Raw genomic sequence first — 16,871 nt, forward strand, 5'->3', positions numbered from 1 at the left:
ACCCAGTGCAAACCAACTGAAACATTTATATCTAAGAGCACATCAAACTAAGCCTTTTCCCGAAAGAGACAACAGAGCCCACACCTATTTCCCTCACCAGATTCTCAGCATGGATTAAGGCTTGCTCCTTCAGTTGCCTGCACACTGATTCTGCCCTGACCCGACCTCTCTCTCTACAGCGAGCCCTGTCCCTCCTCTGTAGAGGAGCTGGCTGTGCCTCTAGGAGGCAGTGTCCCTCACCTGGCAGGTCACAGCGGGTCGGGGGGGTGCCGGGGGGGGTCCTGGTCCCGGGCCTCTCCTGCCCCCTGCTGTCCACACACCAGCAGTGCCCCGTGGAGCCGTGGCACTGCAGCGGCTGGTAGTGGCCCTCCTCATCGCACTGCGGCACGTAGACCCCCACGGCAGGGCGGGGCCCCCAGGGGCTCAGCTCCCTCTGCAGGCTGTGTCTGTGCTGCTCGCAGGCAGTCCTGGGGGGCTGCGTGGGCTCTGAGGAGGAGGAGGAGGAGGAGGAGGAGGAGGAGGAGGAGGGGAGGGGAGGGGGGAGAAGGACAATCAGACCTCATGATGAACAAACCCAAGAGGGAATTTCTTAAAGGGTTAATCGCATGAACATCACGTTATTAATTCTGTAACCCAGACCTTTACAATCATTCAGACTGGTTTTAGTTCTCTAATTTTAAATTGTAATCTTGTTTTTTTCTCTATATCAAAATCCAAGTGGAATTATCTGTGTTGAATCCCAGCTGCTGACTCTTTTTGATTGCTTCCTGATTCCAAAGAAATCATGTGACATTCCAACTATTGAAAGGAGTTGAAAGGTCGTGGCCTCACATGATCTCAACAGAGACTGATTTCCATAGTAAGTCAGTCCAACATTAGTGCTGACCAGGGGCTGTGAAACCAGCCGCAGTGCCCCTCACTCAAACGCATTTCAGACTAACATACTGAGCTATCCTTTAATTAAGAATTAAACGGGGTGCGTGCGTTCACTCGCTGGGATGTGTCCTGCTGTACTTCCAGTATGCTTGGGCTCTGGACTGAGGTATTGAAGACTTTATTTTAATGACCGGTCCCTTGAATTCCTGAAACCGTGGAAGGACATTTGGCCATTTGCTACAAGCAGTAATTCAGCAAGCTATCCATGTGGATGAAACCGCCCGAGGAAGGAGCTCAGAGACTCATTTGCATAACATCTCATTTATAACCTTCCAGAAGGTTTTGAAAGCTGGGGTCCTCATTCAGCGAGGACCCTTCTGTGCTGATGGTGTCTGTGCGACCGTCTCTCACACTCTACACTGTGAACACGATAACTGCCTTGATTTACACCCCGATCTTCACCACGCTTTTATCATACTCTCCTACCCTCCGATCGACGTTTCAGATTGCATTAGGCTATCAAATGATAAACCCTCAATATTACACAAACGTTTACCCTTTCAGGTACTGTGTGATTAATACACGACTACGAGGGCCCTCTGTATGTGCGTGCACTGGCTGATTGGGTATCAATATTTATTTTCTTATTCCAAACTGGAACCTCCAGCAGGCTCTGTCTCTCTCTCTCTCTCTCACTCTCTGTGGATGTGGTGGGTGCACTCCTCTGTCAATGAGCTGGCTGTGCCTCTAGGGGGCAGTGTCCCTCACCTGGCAGGTCACAGCGGGTTGGGGGTGTGCCAGGGGGAGTCCTGGTCCCGGGCCTCTCCTGCCCCCTGCTGTCCACACACCAGCAGTGTCCTGTGGAGCTGTGGCACTGCAGCGGCTGGTAGTGGCCCTCCTCATCACACTGCGGCACGTAAGCCCCCACGGCAGGGCGGGGCCCCCGGGGGCTCAGCTCCCTCTGCAGGCTGTGTTTGTGCTGCTCGCAGGCCGTCCTGGGGGGCTGCGTGGGCTCTGAGGAGGAGGGGAGGGGGGGCAGACATTACAGCCTGGCTTCAAACTAACAAAGGATACCAAAAATACCTCTACTGCTCTGCTTAGTTATCCTGTCCATAATCAGAAGTAAAAGTGGAAGAACACACTTCCTTAAGAATAGCTCAATTCCAGGACAGTCCATTTAAATATGCAAATAAAGTTAATTATACCAAATGAATGCTTGGTAGACAATATATTTCCCGCAGTTTGAAAGACAGAAAACGTTGTGCGGTTGTACCAAACAGGGCGGGGCTATGGCTTGCAAAGACTCCTCCCACACACGTGCGGTTGGCTGGTTCACACGAATGTAACGTGCAGCGTTTGCTTTGTTTTCATTTTTGCATTGCCACGTTGTGCTTTAAACTGCATTTGTGAGGCTCAGCTAGGTAGTTTATTAGTGTTCCACACTTCACCCCAACAAGCAATCAATGATAAAGTACAGCATGCGCTCCGTGTTGGGTGCCTTACCGGGACTCGCCACGCACTGGAACCCATCCCCCTTGTAGCCTGGAACACAGCGGCAGTGGAAGGAGCCTGGCGTGTTGTAGCAGGTGGCGTGGGGGTCACACCTGGGATTGGCGCACTCGTCGATGTCTGTCAGCAGAACAAAATGCTGGGGGTTGAGACAAGGCAGGCAAGCTGTGTAATATCGCCATGGGCCCCATAGCAGCACAGTAATGACAGAGCAGCGTCGACTGACTGCAGCTGGCCAGCCCTAAACCATTCCAGCCTTCATCTGGTACCTTTGGGAACAGCCCGTTTGAGTAAAGGAAGCTGTCCTAAATCTCCTGATCCGCTTCTAATTTTGTATATCCTAATGTGAGCCAGCAAGCTTATCTTTGAGATATCGCCGTCTCTTGCGTCTCTGTAAACCATGAGAGAGGGAGCTCTGAGACACATGGAGAGATTGTGTTGTACTCCACAAAATAAAGCTGCATTTAAAGAAAACCATCACATAACGACGCTTTGGAGAGATTCCTAAGTCTAGTTTCCGCACCAGGTCTAACAGGGGCGTGTGACTTTAAATAACTTTTCCATTACGCCACTTTGTTTATTAAACTTATTGCCGGTAGTGCGTTAGGACTTATAAAAAGATTGTTGTTGACTGAGGACACCTTTAACGCTGCAAGACATTTCCAAGGAGGAGAAGGCAAGGGGTTAAGCTTGTTTTCTTGCTGCATTGGTCGTGGATGCGACACACTGAGAGTTCACAGGGCCTCCAGCCTCCCCCTGCATTCTGCAGCACAGCCTGACTCTCCCACACACATTCTAGGGATTTAAACAGAGCGATTGTCTTATAGGCTGGGCCAGTCCTGCAGGGTTTATAACTCTATATCTTAGTGGACAGCATTAGGCGTGCAGGGAGCGGCATCTGCAGTTGTAGTGCAAGCCGTATGCAATGAGTTAAAAACAGGGGTTCTGATCTGGACATTCTCCATTGATCGATTGATCATCCGATCTGTGATCAATTAATCACACCCGTCTGCTCGTGATATGAAATCATATTGAAAAGATAAAGTATTGACTGCATTTACTGCAGAAGTGTCATAATGCCAGCTCATGTTTAATACACATATATTTGCACGCATGTAATCTGACAGTTTGAAAATATTTGCTTACATGTACTTGGAAGTCAGCCAAGGTCTTTGAAGATTTCTTGTTCGCTCAGCGTTTTTTGATGCCGCGCTCAATTAGACAAGATTAATCGAGCGATTACTTGTTAATCGATGAAAGTCCAGAGGTGTGATTAATCAGTGACTCAATAATGGATTAAACCCTGCTAAAAGTAGAGAAGGTGAAGCGCAGAGCATGGAAGTTTGGTAACCCATAACCAGGCAGTGTTGTGATGCTTACCAGTGCAGGTTCGCCCATCCCCAGTGAAGTGGTACCCGCTCTGGCACTCACAGCGGTGACTGCCCTGCAGATTCACACACAGGGAGTGACTCCCACAGCTGCTCAGGCCCTCCGCACACTCGTCCGTATCTGAGGAGGAAATGAGGGAGACCCCAGACACGTGACCATGCTCTCCGCAACCTTAAAGAACCCTACACCCCCAACCCCAAGACGTTAGGAGCCAAGATGTTGATGGTCCTCCAATACAACATAACACAACACAACACAATACAACACAATACAATACAATACAATACAACACAATACAATACAATACAATACAATACAGTACATGAAACATTTAGCACACCATGGCTCAATCTAAGTTAAGGAGTGTGGGCTTTTTAACAAGTCAGGTGAAGAATCTTAAAATGATTTTTTGTTGATAGTGGATTAAATGTAAAAACATTGTCTAAAAGGCATGCAATACTTCACTACTCACAAAAGTAAGGAATTGATATATCCAGCGTGCAGTTCATAGAGGGTTCAGAGCACTGTCAAATCAATGATTATTATATATGTGTGTGTATGTGTCAGTGTGTCAGTGTGTGCGTGTGCGTGTGCGTGTGCGTGTGCGTGTGCGTGTGTGTGTGTGTGTGTGTGTGTGTGTATTTGTCGTTGATTTAAACTGCAAGTTGATGTTTGTACTGAATGAAGAGGGACACACAGACTGATCCACTGCAGTGACTACAGTGCGACTGGACAGACAGCTCACACCGCGTCGCTCTGAGTAAACAAGGTTTTGCAGAATCTCAGAGATCTCCTCACTTCAAACCGGCAGCTGCAGGATGCTGCTAATAGACCCGCCCCCCGAGCAGCTGCAAACATTCTGCCCCATAAACCCCCTCTTCCTTGTAAACTGGCTACATCCCCCATTGATTTCCCAGACAGCGTAACAGCCAGTATCTTTAAAGAGCCAGCACTGTGTAGTGTGGCCAGTCACTGAGTTTTAATAGAGCAGTGTCTGGTGTGCGGATTTTAAAATCTCTGTTGATGTGCTTCATTCATTTACTTATCTGCTGTTTCTTTTTTTATTAATTGCTCAACAGAGATCACTGAGCGCAGTAGAGTGTGCCGTTCTCTCTTTCTCTACACTGATTCATGGCTTCAGTCTGGTGAACTTGCACCTCGTCTGCTCTGGTGTGCAGATCCTTCTTTTCTCTTTAAAAAGCACATTATTAAACACGGCAAACCAGGCTAAACTATGGCAAATGCAGAGTATAACCCTGGGAAAAGCATGGGGGAACACTGCAAACATCCAGGGCAAAACTGCTGTGATAAACTCTGATAAGGGTGGATTGCCTGTGCTGAAAGGTTCATTGCTACAGAAGGGTAATCCACAAAGGGATTTGGCTCTCCAGTGCAACGCTACAGACAGTGGTGGGATGGGTGCTTACCATAGCAGGTGCGGCCGTCTCCTCTGTACCCAGTGGCACACTGGCACTGGTACTGTGTTCCCTCACCCGGGATGCACTGGGCAGTCATGTCGCACTCGTGGGTGCCCTCGTAACAGGGGCTCACAACCACAGGCTTGGGGTCCTCTGCGGGCGAAGGAAAAAAAAAGCTTTTTAACAAGTGAAAAGCAACAGCATTCACCAGTGTGAACTCAGCGACACGAGGGAAGGGAAGAGAGCGTTTCATGATGTGTGTAAGCCCCAGGGATCCTCTTGACCAGACTGCAAAGACTAGAAAAGGATCAGGGAGCTTCGTTGGCAAGCATAACTAGCGGCAAAGACATGCAAACATTCCCTGAGGATTTCAAACTGTATCAAAAAGGCTGCTTCAGACCCCCTTCCTCCTCCTCCCCCTCTCCCATTCCACCTTCTTTATCACGCACATTAAACAATTTGACTTCCTGCCCTCAGGGCACCAACCAATTTACTCAATTATCAAGAGCAGGACAGCTTTTGTTTGAAGAGCAGGGTTGCTCTTGCCGAAGCTTTTCAAGTGAACGTTTCGCCGGTCCTACAGAAAGCTTTTTGTTTTACTTTGTAGTTACGATGGGAAGGGGCAATCGCTCTCTTTATATTTAAAACAATGGGAATCCAGCTGGTTGTTAAATGGCTATTTAATGGGGCGCAGCGAGAGAGAGGAAACCAGGCATCGTTCAGAGGGAACACTGTGCCACTCACAGCAGGAGTGCCCAGCAGAGTCGTTCTGCATGCCACACCTCAGTGATTGACTTGTGAAAAACCAAGGGGGCACAGGACTTTATTTGTGTGTTCAAGTAATGTTTGTTTTCAAGTTGAATTCTGTTTTCCTGGCTGTTCCCAGGAATCCTTGCAAAGCTGTCCATGAAACAGTTTACCATATACAATCAACAACAGTTACAATTCCCATAAAGTGTCAGGGTTTTTTTTTTTTCACCAAGAATTCCACACTAACATTGACTGAATAAATATATACTTCAAACTTTAAAAACTTTTCAACACAGTTCTATTTGAAAGCCCCACTGTGGGCAGTGCACTGCATGCCACTGCTATCCCCTGCCTGCCTTCCTCTGCTCTCAAGCGTTTGACAGCTTGGCGATGTTAACCACGCCCTTTAGTCTGGATTTTTAATTGATCTGTTTTTACTAGCTTGCCTGTCGTTCGTTCTCTGTTTCATGTCTCCCTTTGTTCTTGTAACGCTGGGTCGTTGTCTTTACTGCTCCGCGTAACAGAGATCGAGAAGCACTTAAAATGCTACCTTCTTCTTTTATGACCAGCTGTTGGCCTCTCCCTGGTAAAATATCTTTTGACAGCTTTCTGACAACAGCCCCTGTGCACAGCTGGACTGAACGAACGTGTGAAACACAGTAACCCTCCCGAGTGTCGAGTGTGAGGACGGCTCGGGTTATTTATTTACAGCTCGGGTTACTCTATCAATTTTAGGCTTCAGTTTCTTATTTTGTATTGAGGCGTCACAAAAGCATCTGAAGAGATGTTTAACTAGCAGTTAGTTAATGGGTTAAGAGACCCCTAATGCAGTGATCCTTTCAACTTTGGAAGATGTTTGAGACTATCATGGGAGAATACTGGAAAAATGTGCACAAGGATAATTCAGTTCTTGCCTCTGTTGTGTGTTGCAGTGCATGGCTTGAATGAACAATGCATTGTATATGTGATGTATACACGCTCTCTCTCTCTCACACACACTCACATTCCACAGCCCATGCTGTTGAGTAAGAGGCTTGGCTCACCCTAGCTGGCATCTGAAACACATTTAACAGTGAAGCCTGCCTCTATCTGGGTACTGGAATTTATCGGGGTATTTTAGATTCTCATGACATCACCGGGCAGCTATTTTCCCATTAAACCTGTCATCTGTGCATCAGAGCTGTAGAACTCACTCAACCCGTTTCTTCCTGCTTAGTCTCCCCTAAACCCCTAACGACAAGCTGGTAAAGGGTCTGAGAACCACAACAAACCCAGAACGAGTAGACCACATGCACAACTCTGCTCATGCAGCACATTGCACTGGCTATGGCAGCTCTGGTAGCCTGAAAGCCGTGTTTATTTGACCCCTCTGAAGTGACACTGCTGTGCCACATATGGACCAAACAGCAGCAGCACCCACCCCCAGCCCCCTCAACACCCAAACCCCACAGCTCTCCACCCCTCCCCAATGTAGACGATCTAGAAATCAAAGACAGATAAGGGCTTTATCAGCAGCGGTCTCCAATCAGGATGGTGTCCTCTCACTGGCTCGCCCATCCATCACATCAGTTTATAAGAGGTCTTACTGATCTGGCTGGAGAACCCCCACTGCTAGCTTATCAGCCTGCCCCATTCCAAAGGCAACAAGAGAACAGGGTCTAAATAACTGGACTCCCAGGGATTCTAACCACAGCGTGACTCAAACTTCCCCAGCAATTTACTGGATGAACACTTTGCGGAAACGAAAATCCATGAGAATTATGCATGCTTTTTGATTTACAAATGAAGCACTATGTAAACTGATGCAATAATGATTTCCATCTGGGGATAGGATTTCTGTTTGTTGCTGGAAGTGTTTCGAGCGTGCAAGCCCATGACAGATTATACCTGGTGTGTGTGTGTATGCGCGCGCGTGTGTGTGTGTGTGTGTGTGTGTGTGTGTGTGTGTGTGTGTGTGTGTGTGCGTGCGTGTGTGTGTGTGTGTGTGTGTGTGTGTGCATGCGTGCGTGTGTGTGTGTGTGTGTGTGTGTGCGTGCGTGTATGTGTGTGTGTGTGTGTGTGTGTGTGTGTGTGCATGCGTGCGTGTGTGTGTGTGTCGATGCCGGTTCACTCGTCACACTTACCTCTGACAGGGCCAATTTGGTTGGTGAGTGCGTATCTCAGCACCTGCTCTTCCTTGCTGTACAGCATGAAGACGCGCTCCACGCTCAGCTGCTGGGTGTCCGGCAGGCTCCTGTGGCCGTGGCGGCAGTCTCGGTACGTCACGTTCTGGCTCAGCTGGTAGGAGAAAGTCTGGGAGCCACTTTCCACAGACAGCACGGTGTACTCTCTGAGTGAGGACGACTTCACCACTGAACACAGAGCAGAAACCAGTCAAATACCTCACCCATCTCACCCACACCCTGATGTGATGCATGTAACACACAATATACGGATGGTTTCACCAAACACATCTCGGAACTTATCGCACTCTTTACTGTGCCGTTGATGTCTTTGATGAGATTCGCTATTCTGCAAAGTAAAACGAGCAGAATCAAGCAGATTAATGACAGACTGAATTGTTAAGACAATCTTCCATCGCCCTGCAGCTGAACCGCTCGTTCTCGTCTTAGAAAAATGAAAGAACACTTCACGCTTCTCAAGATCACAAAGGCATTATTATATTGTATAGATCAGAGGGAGCAGAGTGCGTGGAACCTCTCCCCCTGCCCATACAGACTGGCTCTGTGAATACCACAAAACACAAGACTTCAGCCTGCAAGGCTTTGAAAAGCACCACCTCCAGCACAGCAGCAGCACACAAGCGGCCTATTTCACAAACCCTGCTTAGCACTTGGACATCCTAACGTTACCTTGGGCAAGGTAGTGCCAAATGAGTGTTAACAAAACCAGACAAAGGGCAATCTACACAGCGGTATACAGCTGGTTTGACAGCCCCATATTAGCACTTCCATGCCTAAGGTAACATTGCAGGACGAGTGTGTTAATGCTCCTCTCCAATGCAGGAGCTTCCTTAGCCACAGAGCCAGGGAGAGATGTACCTGAGGGCAGGTACTGATACAGCTCCTTGTAGGGCTCCATCTGCACAGTGGCGCCTGGGGGCATGAAGGGCACCTGCCCCTGAATCTCAGTGCTCACAGTCAGGTAGTTCTGAGAGTCCAGGCCCTGGGCTGTCTGGATGATACTGAGCCTCTCGTTCCCGGGGTAGAACGTGACATCGGCATAGCGGGCAAACTCAGCACCTGGGAAGCACAGGGAATTCTCTTACTGTATCACCATCACATCCCCATCCCCATCCCCATCCCCATCCCCATGCTGACATTCTCATACAGAGCGTTATTTAGTCATTTGTGCAGCCTGCTGGGCATACAAAGATGGTGTTTAAAACAATTCAGGGATGGAAATCAGACTAAGACGTTTGAGCCATTCCTGGCTTTGCTACGAGTTTGATAAGACGGACCTGAGTTTGTTACTGGGGCTCGTAGTAAACCCTGGAATGGGTGGAAATGCTATGCAACAGGGGTCTTATTTCCATGCATGTAATTAGCTTGGTTATGATTCAGTCTGACCTACGGAGAGCAAGGACACCCTATTTGCTCTTCCTAAATCTCTCAGTGTTTTTAGTAAGAATGCTTTCCGAATGGGAAACCACCACAGCTCATGGCACACCAGTACCTGCCTAATCCCGGTTTAAGCCACAGATCTCGGATCTCTTACCCGTGACGCTGAATCCGTTCTCGTGGCCGGTCAACTCTAGGGCGAAGAGCCAGCCAAAGAGGCCTCCAATGGGGGAGAGGGGCATCAGTGCCCAGCCGGCAGGCTCAGGAACGTGGCTGATGGCCGTGTAAGCTCTCCCGTCACTCACCACCACGTAGGCATGAAGGTCCGCGCTGCCAAGGTCCACGGGCGTGGCACCCACCAAGACACGCCCGCTCACCTTCCCATTCACGCGATGGGGCACTCCTGTTGGGCAGTGAAGAGAATGAAGACAAAAAAAACGAAATTGAGAAAAACACAGGGGAGGGGCAGAAAGTAACTAAATTATAACTACTTGCTTATTCTCCTGCTTATTAATTAACCCTACACGCAATAAACAAAATCAGTATCCATCTGCTATGGCTGCAGGGTTAGAAACTTGCATTAGCAACACAGTCCTGGGTTTCAGAACTATGCATATTCTTAAAGTGATCAGGTGCCAGGAGTTTGAACTCTCAGTTCCCTGCTAAATTCCCTTTTCCCAGCTCTATAGCTGTAGCGCAACACCTAATAGCAACCCTACAGCCTCTCCCCATGTGCTCTTTGAGTACCACATTTAACAGTGCAGGTCACAGGATGACACTAGAGGAGCTGTACTTTATCTAAGAATGAATACTTGGCGTGTGGAGCAATTCTCTTGACCCCTAAAGAATGCCCACGGTCCGCCGCAGTATAAACGGTTCTGTTAGAAAGCACGTCACGCTGCAAAGAGCTGATCTGGCAGGAAACAGCTGGAGAGCAGAAACAAGATGACACTGTCCCGATGCATGCCTTATTGGAAGGGTGCCAGGCTCTTATGCGAAGCTGCTGGTCTGCAAAGACAGCAGGCAGCTTTCTGAAAGCTAGACAAAAAAAAAAAAAAAAAAAAACACGCAAGGATAAACTAAAAACATCTTTGTTTTAAAATAATTTACATGTCCCACTTTGCTAACCACACAAAGAACTATCTGACTCAGTGCAGTCTAGACGAAATGTATGGAGCTCACAAGCCTCCTCTTATGACTGTCCAGGCTCAGGATCTTGAAGCATTCTGAATTCAATCTGTAAACTGGAGCTGTGTTGTATGCTGAAGATCAACCTCACTGATGCTTGGCAGGAGTACTTGACCCCCTTTGACCCCTCACACAAGGTAACCTGCACTGTATAGTACATACCATCAGGCAGGCAGTGTCTCCCGTTTCCATAGTAACCCGAGTGGCAATGGCAGCAGAATCCCGAGGAGTAATCGGAACAGTAGGCGTGTCGCGAGCACTGCCCCTCAAACTGAGCGCAGGTCTCCCTGCTTTCTGTGTTGTACACGAACACTGCAAGACAGAAATATTCATACATCATTGACAGAACTGGTGCTGCACTGGAGCCAAGGGATTTGATCTGGGGCAATGCTGGCGTTCGTTTTCATAGCTGTGTTTGTACAGTAAAGTGAAATGAATTTAATAATGCAGTGTCACGTAGACCCACAGGATCGTGTCTGTAGCACACATCCGCCTGGGGATCCTGGCTTCAACGACACCAGATTTGTTGGCTCAAAGATCTGGATATTTCTAGGCCAGCACTGAGTTGTCTGTATCGGCAAATATAAAATGAAATGTCTTTCCCCAAGTAAAGCGTGTTTCCACTGTTTAAACATCCTTGTCTCAATGACTCAGCGTCTGACGTTTGGAAGGGTTCCTACACAGCAAGCATTTTCCCACATACAACACAGACATTTCAAACAGTGGAGAAAGTAGAGAAACACATGGGGACAACCCTTTCTCATCCTGTCCAGCACATTCACCAAGGAAAATATATTTTAAAACTCACTCAAGGGGGAAGTAGGGAGGTCATTTATATTTATACTCGCATGCCTTTTAATTGAACTGTCAATTTTTACTGAAAGATTATCTGTTGAATGTGATCTTTGATTACTGTGTTCAGTTGGCCCTTCCTTGGTCATTGTTCAAACCCGGTTCTAAGTTGTTTAACTGAACCAATTAAACCCAGATCCTCAGTAGTTAATTGCATCCTTTTACCTGTTAAACCTGGAGTGGAACAGCCCTCCAGAAGCATGACTGGACACCCCTGCTATAAACAGGACCCCCTCAAACTCTAGAGGAGTTCCAGTTCTGAAGTAAACCCCTCTCACCTCCAGCATCCACGTCCACATTTTCATCCACGCTGACCACGCTCCTGCCCTGTGTGTGCGGGGGGCTGCTCTCTGGCAAGGGGATGACACCCCCCTCTGGGTGCACTGCCTGCACATCTGCATCCCGGGACTGGGGGTATGAGGGCTCTGGGTAAGAGGGCTCAGGGTAAGAGGGCTCTGGGTAAGAGGGCTCAGGGTAAGAGGGCTCTGGGTAAGAGGGCTCAGGGTAGGAAGCCTGGGGGTAAGAGGGCTCGGGGTAAGAAGCCTCGGGGTAAGAGGGCTCAGGATAGGAAGCCTGGGGGTAAGAGGGCTCTGGGTAAGAGGGCTCAGGGTAGGAAGCCTGGGGGTAAGAGGGCTCGGGGTAAGAGGGCTCAGGGTAGGAAGCCTGGGGGTAAGAGGGCTCTAGGTAAGAGGGCTTGTGTTTAGGGTGGTATTCAGGCAGCTGTGTAGTGTCAGTGTCAGAGGGGGACTGGGTGGCCACAGGGAAGGGGTCTGGGAGCTGTTCCGAAGGGTCTTCACTGGAGGGGTAGTGGTTACTGGACCCTGGGGGCTCTGGGTATGAAGTCAGGTCCGGCCAGGCAGCCGTGGGATGCTCCTCCTCCTCCTCCGCCTCCCCCTCCTCCTGCCCGTCCTCATCCTCGTAGATCTCCTCAGAGTAGTCCTGTTCAGGGTAGTCAGGCTCGGGCTGGCTGGGCTGCCCCGAGTTGTTCAGGGTACTGTCCAGAGTCACCACAGAGTCCCCACCGGACTGAGCACCCCAGGCCTCCGCAGCAACCACGTTATCCAGGGGGAAGCTGCTCCCGATGTGGTAGAGCCACAGCCCAGGCACTCCGGTGTTCCCAACCCTGCAGGGAACGAGAGAAGACGGGGGCGAAGAGCGGCGGTAAATGCAAAGGGCCACTGCCGCAAGGATCTGTGCAAAAAACTGCAGAAACGCAGCGCTCTCTTAATAGAAAGTTATCTCATGAAACATCTGAGTTCAATCTACAGGGAGAGTACGTACCAGCATTGCATTTTAGTTCTTATCCAAAGCAGTCTATTTTACGAACACCGCCTGGTTCCTATTAGTTTGTTTATTAGCGGTTTCGCTGTAACATGTGAGAAGTTAGTCTGTGCAATATATCACGCCAGCTGAGAGAATTTAAAAACTGATTTAAATCAGCCTGACCCTGACCCTGACCGAACCTGCAGTAAAGAGCGTGGCCTGTCATTCTGCCCCTATGTCAGTATCCGTGGCGCTCTCTGCGTGCCGCACTCACTGGTGCAGGTTCTTGACTGTCTGCTCGCTGCTCGTCACGCTGTAGAAGGGCCCCTCTTTCCTCAGGAACAGGAAGCTCAGCTCTCCCCGGCTGAACCCCACGCGCGCCGGCAGCTCCAGTTGCACGTTGTACGACTCCTTGGGGCGCGTGCTGTAGAACTGCAGCTCATTGCGCGGGTACAGGAACAGGGCGTAGGTGTCTGTGTCGTCATAGGCCAGCACCACCTGGAACGTGTTCACCTGCCAGGGGGCAAGGGGGGGGTCACAGTGATTCACGGAGGAATTTCCAACTTTTCATTTAGAGGTCTCTTTATGGTTGAGTCTAGATCCAGTAAGAGAAAAGGACCTTTGTGTGGCATGTAGGACAGAGTGTGGTTTCAACCGAGGGACTGCTGTGACACCAGCGACTTATATTATTTTAAACATCCCCCCCCCCCCCCATACCAAATAGAATCAACTCCTCCCAAACAACACTGACTTTATCTCTGATCCATCTAGCGGCTTTAAAACGGCAAGCCGAGGAGTTAAAAAAGATTCCAAAATCTGAGAAAATGTATCCAATCACAGCAGCGCCTCAGTTGAAACCACGCCCCTCGTCCCTCCCCTAGGTCCTTTCCTCCTATGGGAACGAGCCTCAACCGCCTCTTTATAACCCTAACGCAATTCCCTCAGCCCCGTCCCCACCCCTCAGTCCCCACAGCCTTCTTTGGCAGCGGCCAGCTTGAACTTGACTTACCAAAAGGAAACTTGGTAGCGATTTTGACCAGAGGTCCTCATAATGTCTAAATGTGTGTTTTAGTTTCTTTTTAGTACTGCAGTACTAAGGACCATATTTACAAAGAGTTTTCTTTCCTTAGCTTTTTTTTTTAATGGTACAAAACTGACAAAATAAACATTAACGCAGACTGAAACACATGTAATTCAATACAGGCAGCCCGCAGACTGCTCGGCTGTACACAGTTTAAGGGAAGCTCGGTTGCTAAGCTCCTAACAGATGTGTACTGTAGTGGGGATGAATGGAGGCATTTGTCCTTTCTTTTTTTTTTGTGAACGTCACTTTAATGTGACAGGCGCCACCCTGTTTGAGACCCGGGCTGCGCCGAGCTGAGACGTTACCCCCTGGTTAACGTGGAAACGAAGCATCGGGCAGCTTCCCAGCCCAGGTCTCAGACAGATATTCCAGGCATCCCAATCCACAGCTCTAATTAGCAGACCACACTGCCTCGGAGCACTGCTGCAACACGCCTATAAACAACATTATTTAAAGATCTTATCCTAAATCATTAAAAAATGGCTGAAAACAGCTGGGTCTGGCAGCGGCTGACGGATTGTGGATGAGGGCACGGGGGTAAAGCAAGCCTATGAACTGCAGGGATCACAGCTCTGCTGGCTCGTTACAGTGTTGTTTAGCAAGGAAACTAACCCCTGAGATGAGAGTACATCGTTTCCCAGCAGATGAAGGCAGACTGAATCCACTAGTAAAACTTTATGGGCTGGTTTCACAGACCCGAGTAACACTAGTCTTGAACTACCCAGAGGTCGTCCAAACCAGGGTCTGTGAAACCTTAGGTTAGTGTCAGAAATCCACACGGAATTACTAGCTAACGTGATTTGCTATTAAATTCAAACATATTTTAGTGACGCTATTTTTCCAACCTACTCATATATCAGAGAACATACATTTTTAGTTCATTAAACAAGGCTGGAAATAAGACTCTCATTACATAGCAGTTTCACCCATTCCGGGTTTTACTAAGAGCTTAATTAGCCACAGTGTAGAGATAACAAGCTCAGGTGCATCTGATTAAACTTCCAGTAAAACCAGGAATGGATCAAACTGCTGTGCAACAGGAGTCTAATTTCCATCCCTGATAGACATACATTTCTTTATCTCTGCGATTGAATGTGTTAATTGTCTTAAAACAAGAACAACCCAATACTGTACAATATACAATATACTATACAATATACAATATACTGCACAGTATTAAAGAGTCTGTCTTAGTCCTGGTACAGTGATTGTTCTGATAGACACGTACACACGCCTTCACGTAGTTTTGTTTCTTTGGGATATTGGCTACTTAAGAACACTGCGAGTAAGACAAGCCATGATTCCGAATTTCTGCAACATGCAGCAGCTATTCAAACATCTAACCTAACAGCACAGCACAAACTCCCAGCCAGCACATCAGCTTCAATGTGTTTGACACAGCAGTGCAGTCGAGGGGAAACGCAGGTAAACCCACTTCTCATATGTGGAATATGGAGTTTAGCCACTTCTCATTTAAAGAATAAAGCATTTAGTCACTCCTACTCTCCTGTGAGATGCAAATCCAGGCTACACCAAGGGTTAAAGCCAGGGCATATTCCAGTGTATTATATAAAGTGACTCTGGTGCATTTAATGATAGGCAGAATCCCTTCTGATTAACCTGCAACCCACAATCCTGCACGACCTCCACAGCTGGCATGCATGTAATCTAAGGGCATCTCTGCACACCCTGAGTGCCGATCATGAACACCAGAGCAGTTCGTTCACCCACTTCTTTTTTTTACCCTACACCACTGGTTTGACAGCAGTGCTTGGTACAGCACTAAACAGGAGACTAGATTAGCGTATAATGGATGGCATGGAGATAGACTTCTATACAGGCCACACTGTGCTTCCTTATAGGAGACTGCTTGGCCAGCGCCTCCATCAAGAGATAACTTCAAACAATGTCAATCATAAGATCTGGTGTGAAACAGACAAGAGGAACACACAAGCCCATTGAGGGACTCACTCGGCTGACAGACAGAGACACGCACACACAATACTCCGGACAGAGGGACAGCGTGACGCCCTACCCTGTTGGAAGGCACCGAGTTCCGCGTCACCTCCTGGTAGGCCCCCACGCTGTCCCAGGTCGCTATGAAGGCGGCCGTGGGGCTGAAGGTGCTCTCGGGGAAGCCTCTCTTTACTTCCTCTGCCGCCCGGATCAGCACCTCCGTGGAGTCGTCCTCCCGGTAGTAGATAGTTCCCTTCCCGTTGCTCGTGTCCAAATCGGACAGGAAGGGGGCGATGACCGGGAAATCTGTTGGGAAACCGTCATCCACGTACTGCGTCTCCCGAGGGAAATCCTGCGGCGAGATGATCCCGTTGGTGCCCACCTGAGGAAAGGCAGCAACGTTACATTACAAACTGAAGACCCCGTAGTCTCCTGCAGCACGGGCAGGCACCACTGCCTCATCTAGACCAAGTCTTTGTTCCAACATGCACTTAATGATTACATTTTCAAAAATGCTTCCTCTGACAGGGTCGAAAGGCTTTAATGATATCTTACAGCTTAATCCCAGAGTGGCATTGCTACAGGCTACAGGATCGTATCCTGGAGTGGCATTGCTACAGGCTACAGGATCGTATCCTGGAGTGGCATTGCTACAGGCTACAGGATCGTATACTGGAGTGGCATTGCTACAGGCTACAGGATCGTATCCTGGAGTGGCATTGCTACAGGCTACAGGATCGTATCCTGGAGTGGCATTGCTACAGGCTACAGGATCGTATCCTGGAGTGGCATTGCTACAGGCTACAGGATCGTATCCTGGAGTGGCATTGCTACAGGCTACAGGATCGTATACTGGAGTGGCATTGCTACAGGCTACAGGATCGTATCCTGGAGTGGCATTGCTACAGGCTACAGGATCGTATCCTGGAGTGGCATTGCTACAGGATCGTATCCTGGAGTGACATTGCTACAGGCTACAGGATCGTATCCTGGAGTGGCATTGCTACAGGCTACAGGATCGTATCC

At 48.7% G+C, this 16,871-nt stretch overlaps 1 protein-coding gene across 1 annotated transcript in view; it reads right to left on the reverse strand.

Moving 5' to 3' along the window:
* The window catches only part of LOC121329990 (nidogen-2-like), a 28,060-nt gene that overhangs the window by 9,078 nt on the left and 2,111 nt on the right, over positions 1–16,871 (reverse strand). Inside the window, exons 2-13 of the mRNA XM_041276172.1 lie at positions 15,925–16,227; positions 13,080–13,318; positions 11,821–12,665; positions 10,853–11,002; positions 9,660–9,905; positions 8,984–9,184; positions 8,066–8,293; positions 5,202–5,345; positions 3,766–3,894; positions 2,380–2,505; positions 1,645–1,890; positions 241–486 (exon numbers count right to left, since the gene is read on the reverse strand). Coding sequence (XP_041132106.1) covers positions 241–486; positions 1,645–1,890; positions 2,380–2,505; positions 3,766–3,894; positions 5,202–5,345; positions 8,066–8,293; positions 8,984–9,184; positions 9,660–9,905; positions 10,853–11,002; positions 11,821–12,665; positions 13,080–13,318; positions 15,925–16,227 — 3,103 coding nt within the window. The remainder of the gene's footprint in view (positions 1–240; positions 487–1,644; positions 1,891–2,379; positions 2,506–3,765; positions 3,895–5,201; positions 5,346–8,065; positions 8,294–8,983; positions 9,185–9,659; positions 9,906–10,852; positions 11,003–11,820; positions 12,666–13,079; positions 13,319–15,924; positions 16,228–16,871) is intronic.

This window comes from Polyodon spathula, chromosome 17, assembly GCF_017654505.1.
Source record: "Polyodon spathula isolate WHYD16114869_AA chromosome 17, ASM1765450v1, whole genome shotgun sequence".
In the NCBI taxonomy this organism is placed as follows: Eukaryota; Metazoa; Chordata; class Actinopteri; order Acipenseriformes; family Polyodontidae; genus Polyodon; species Polyodon spathula.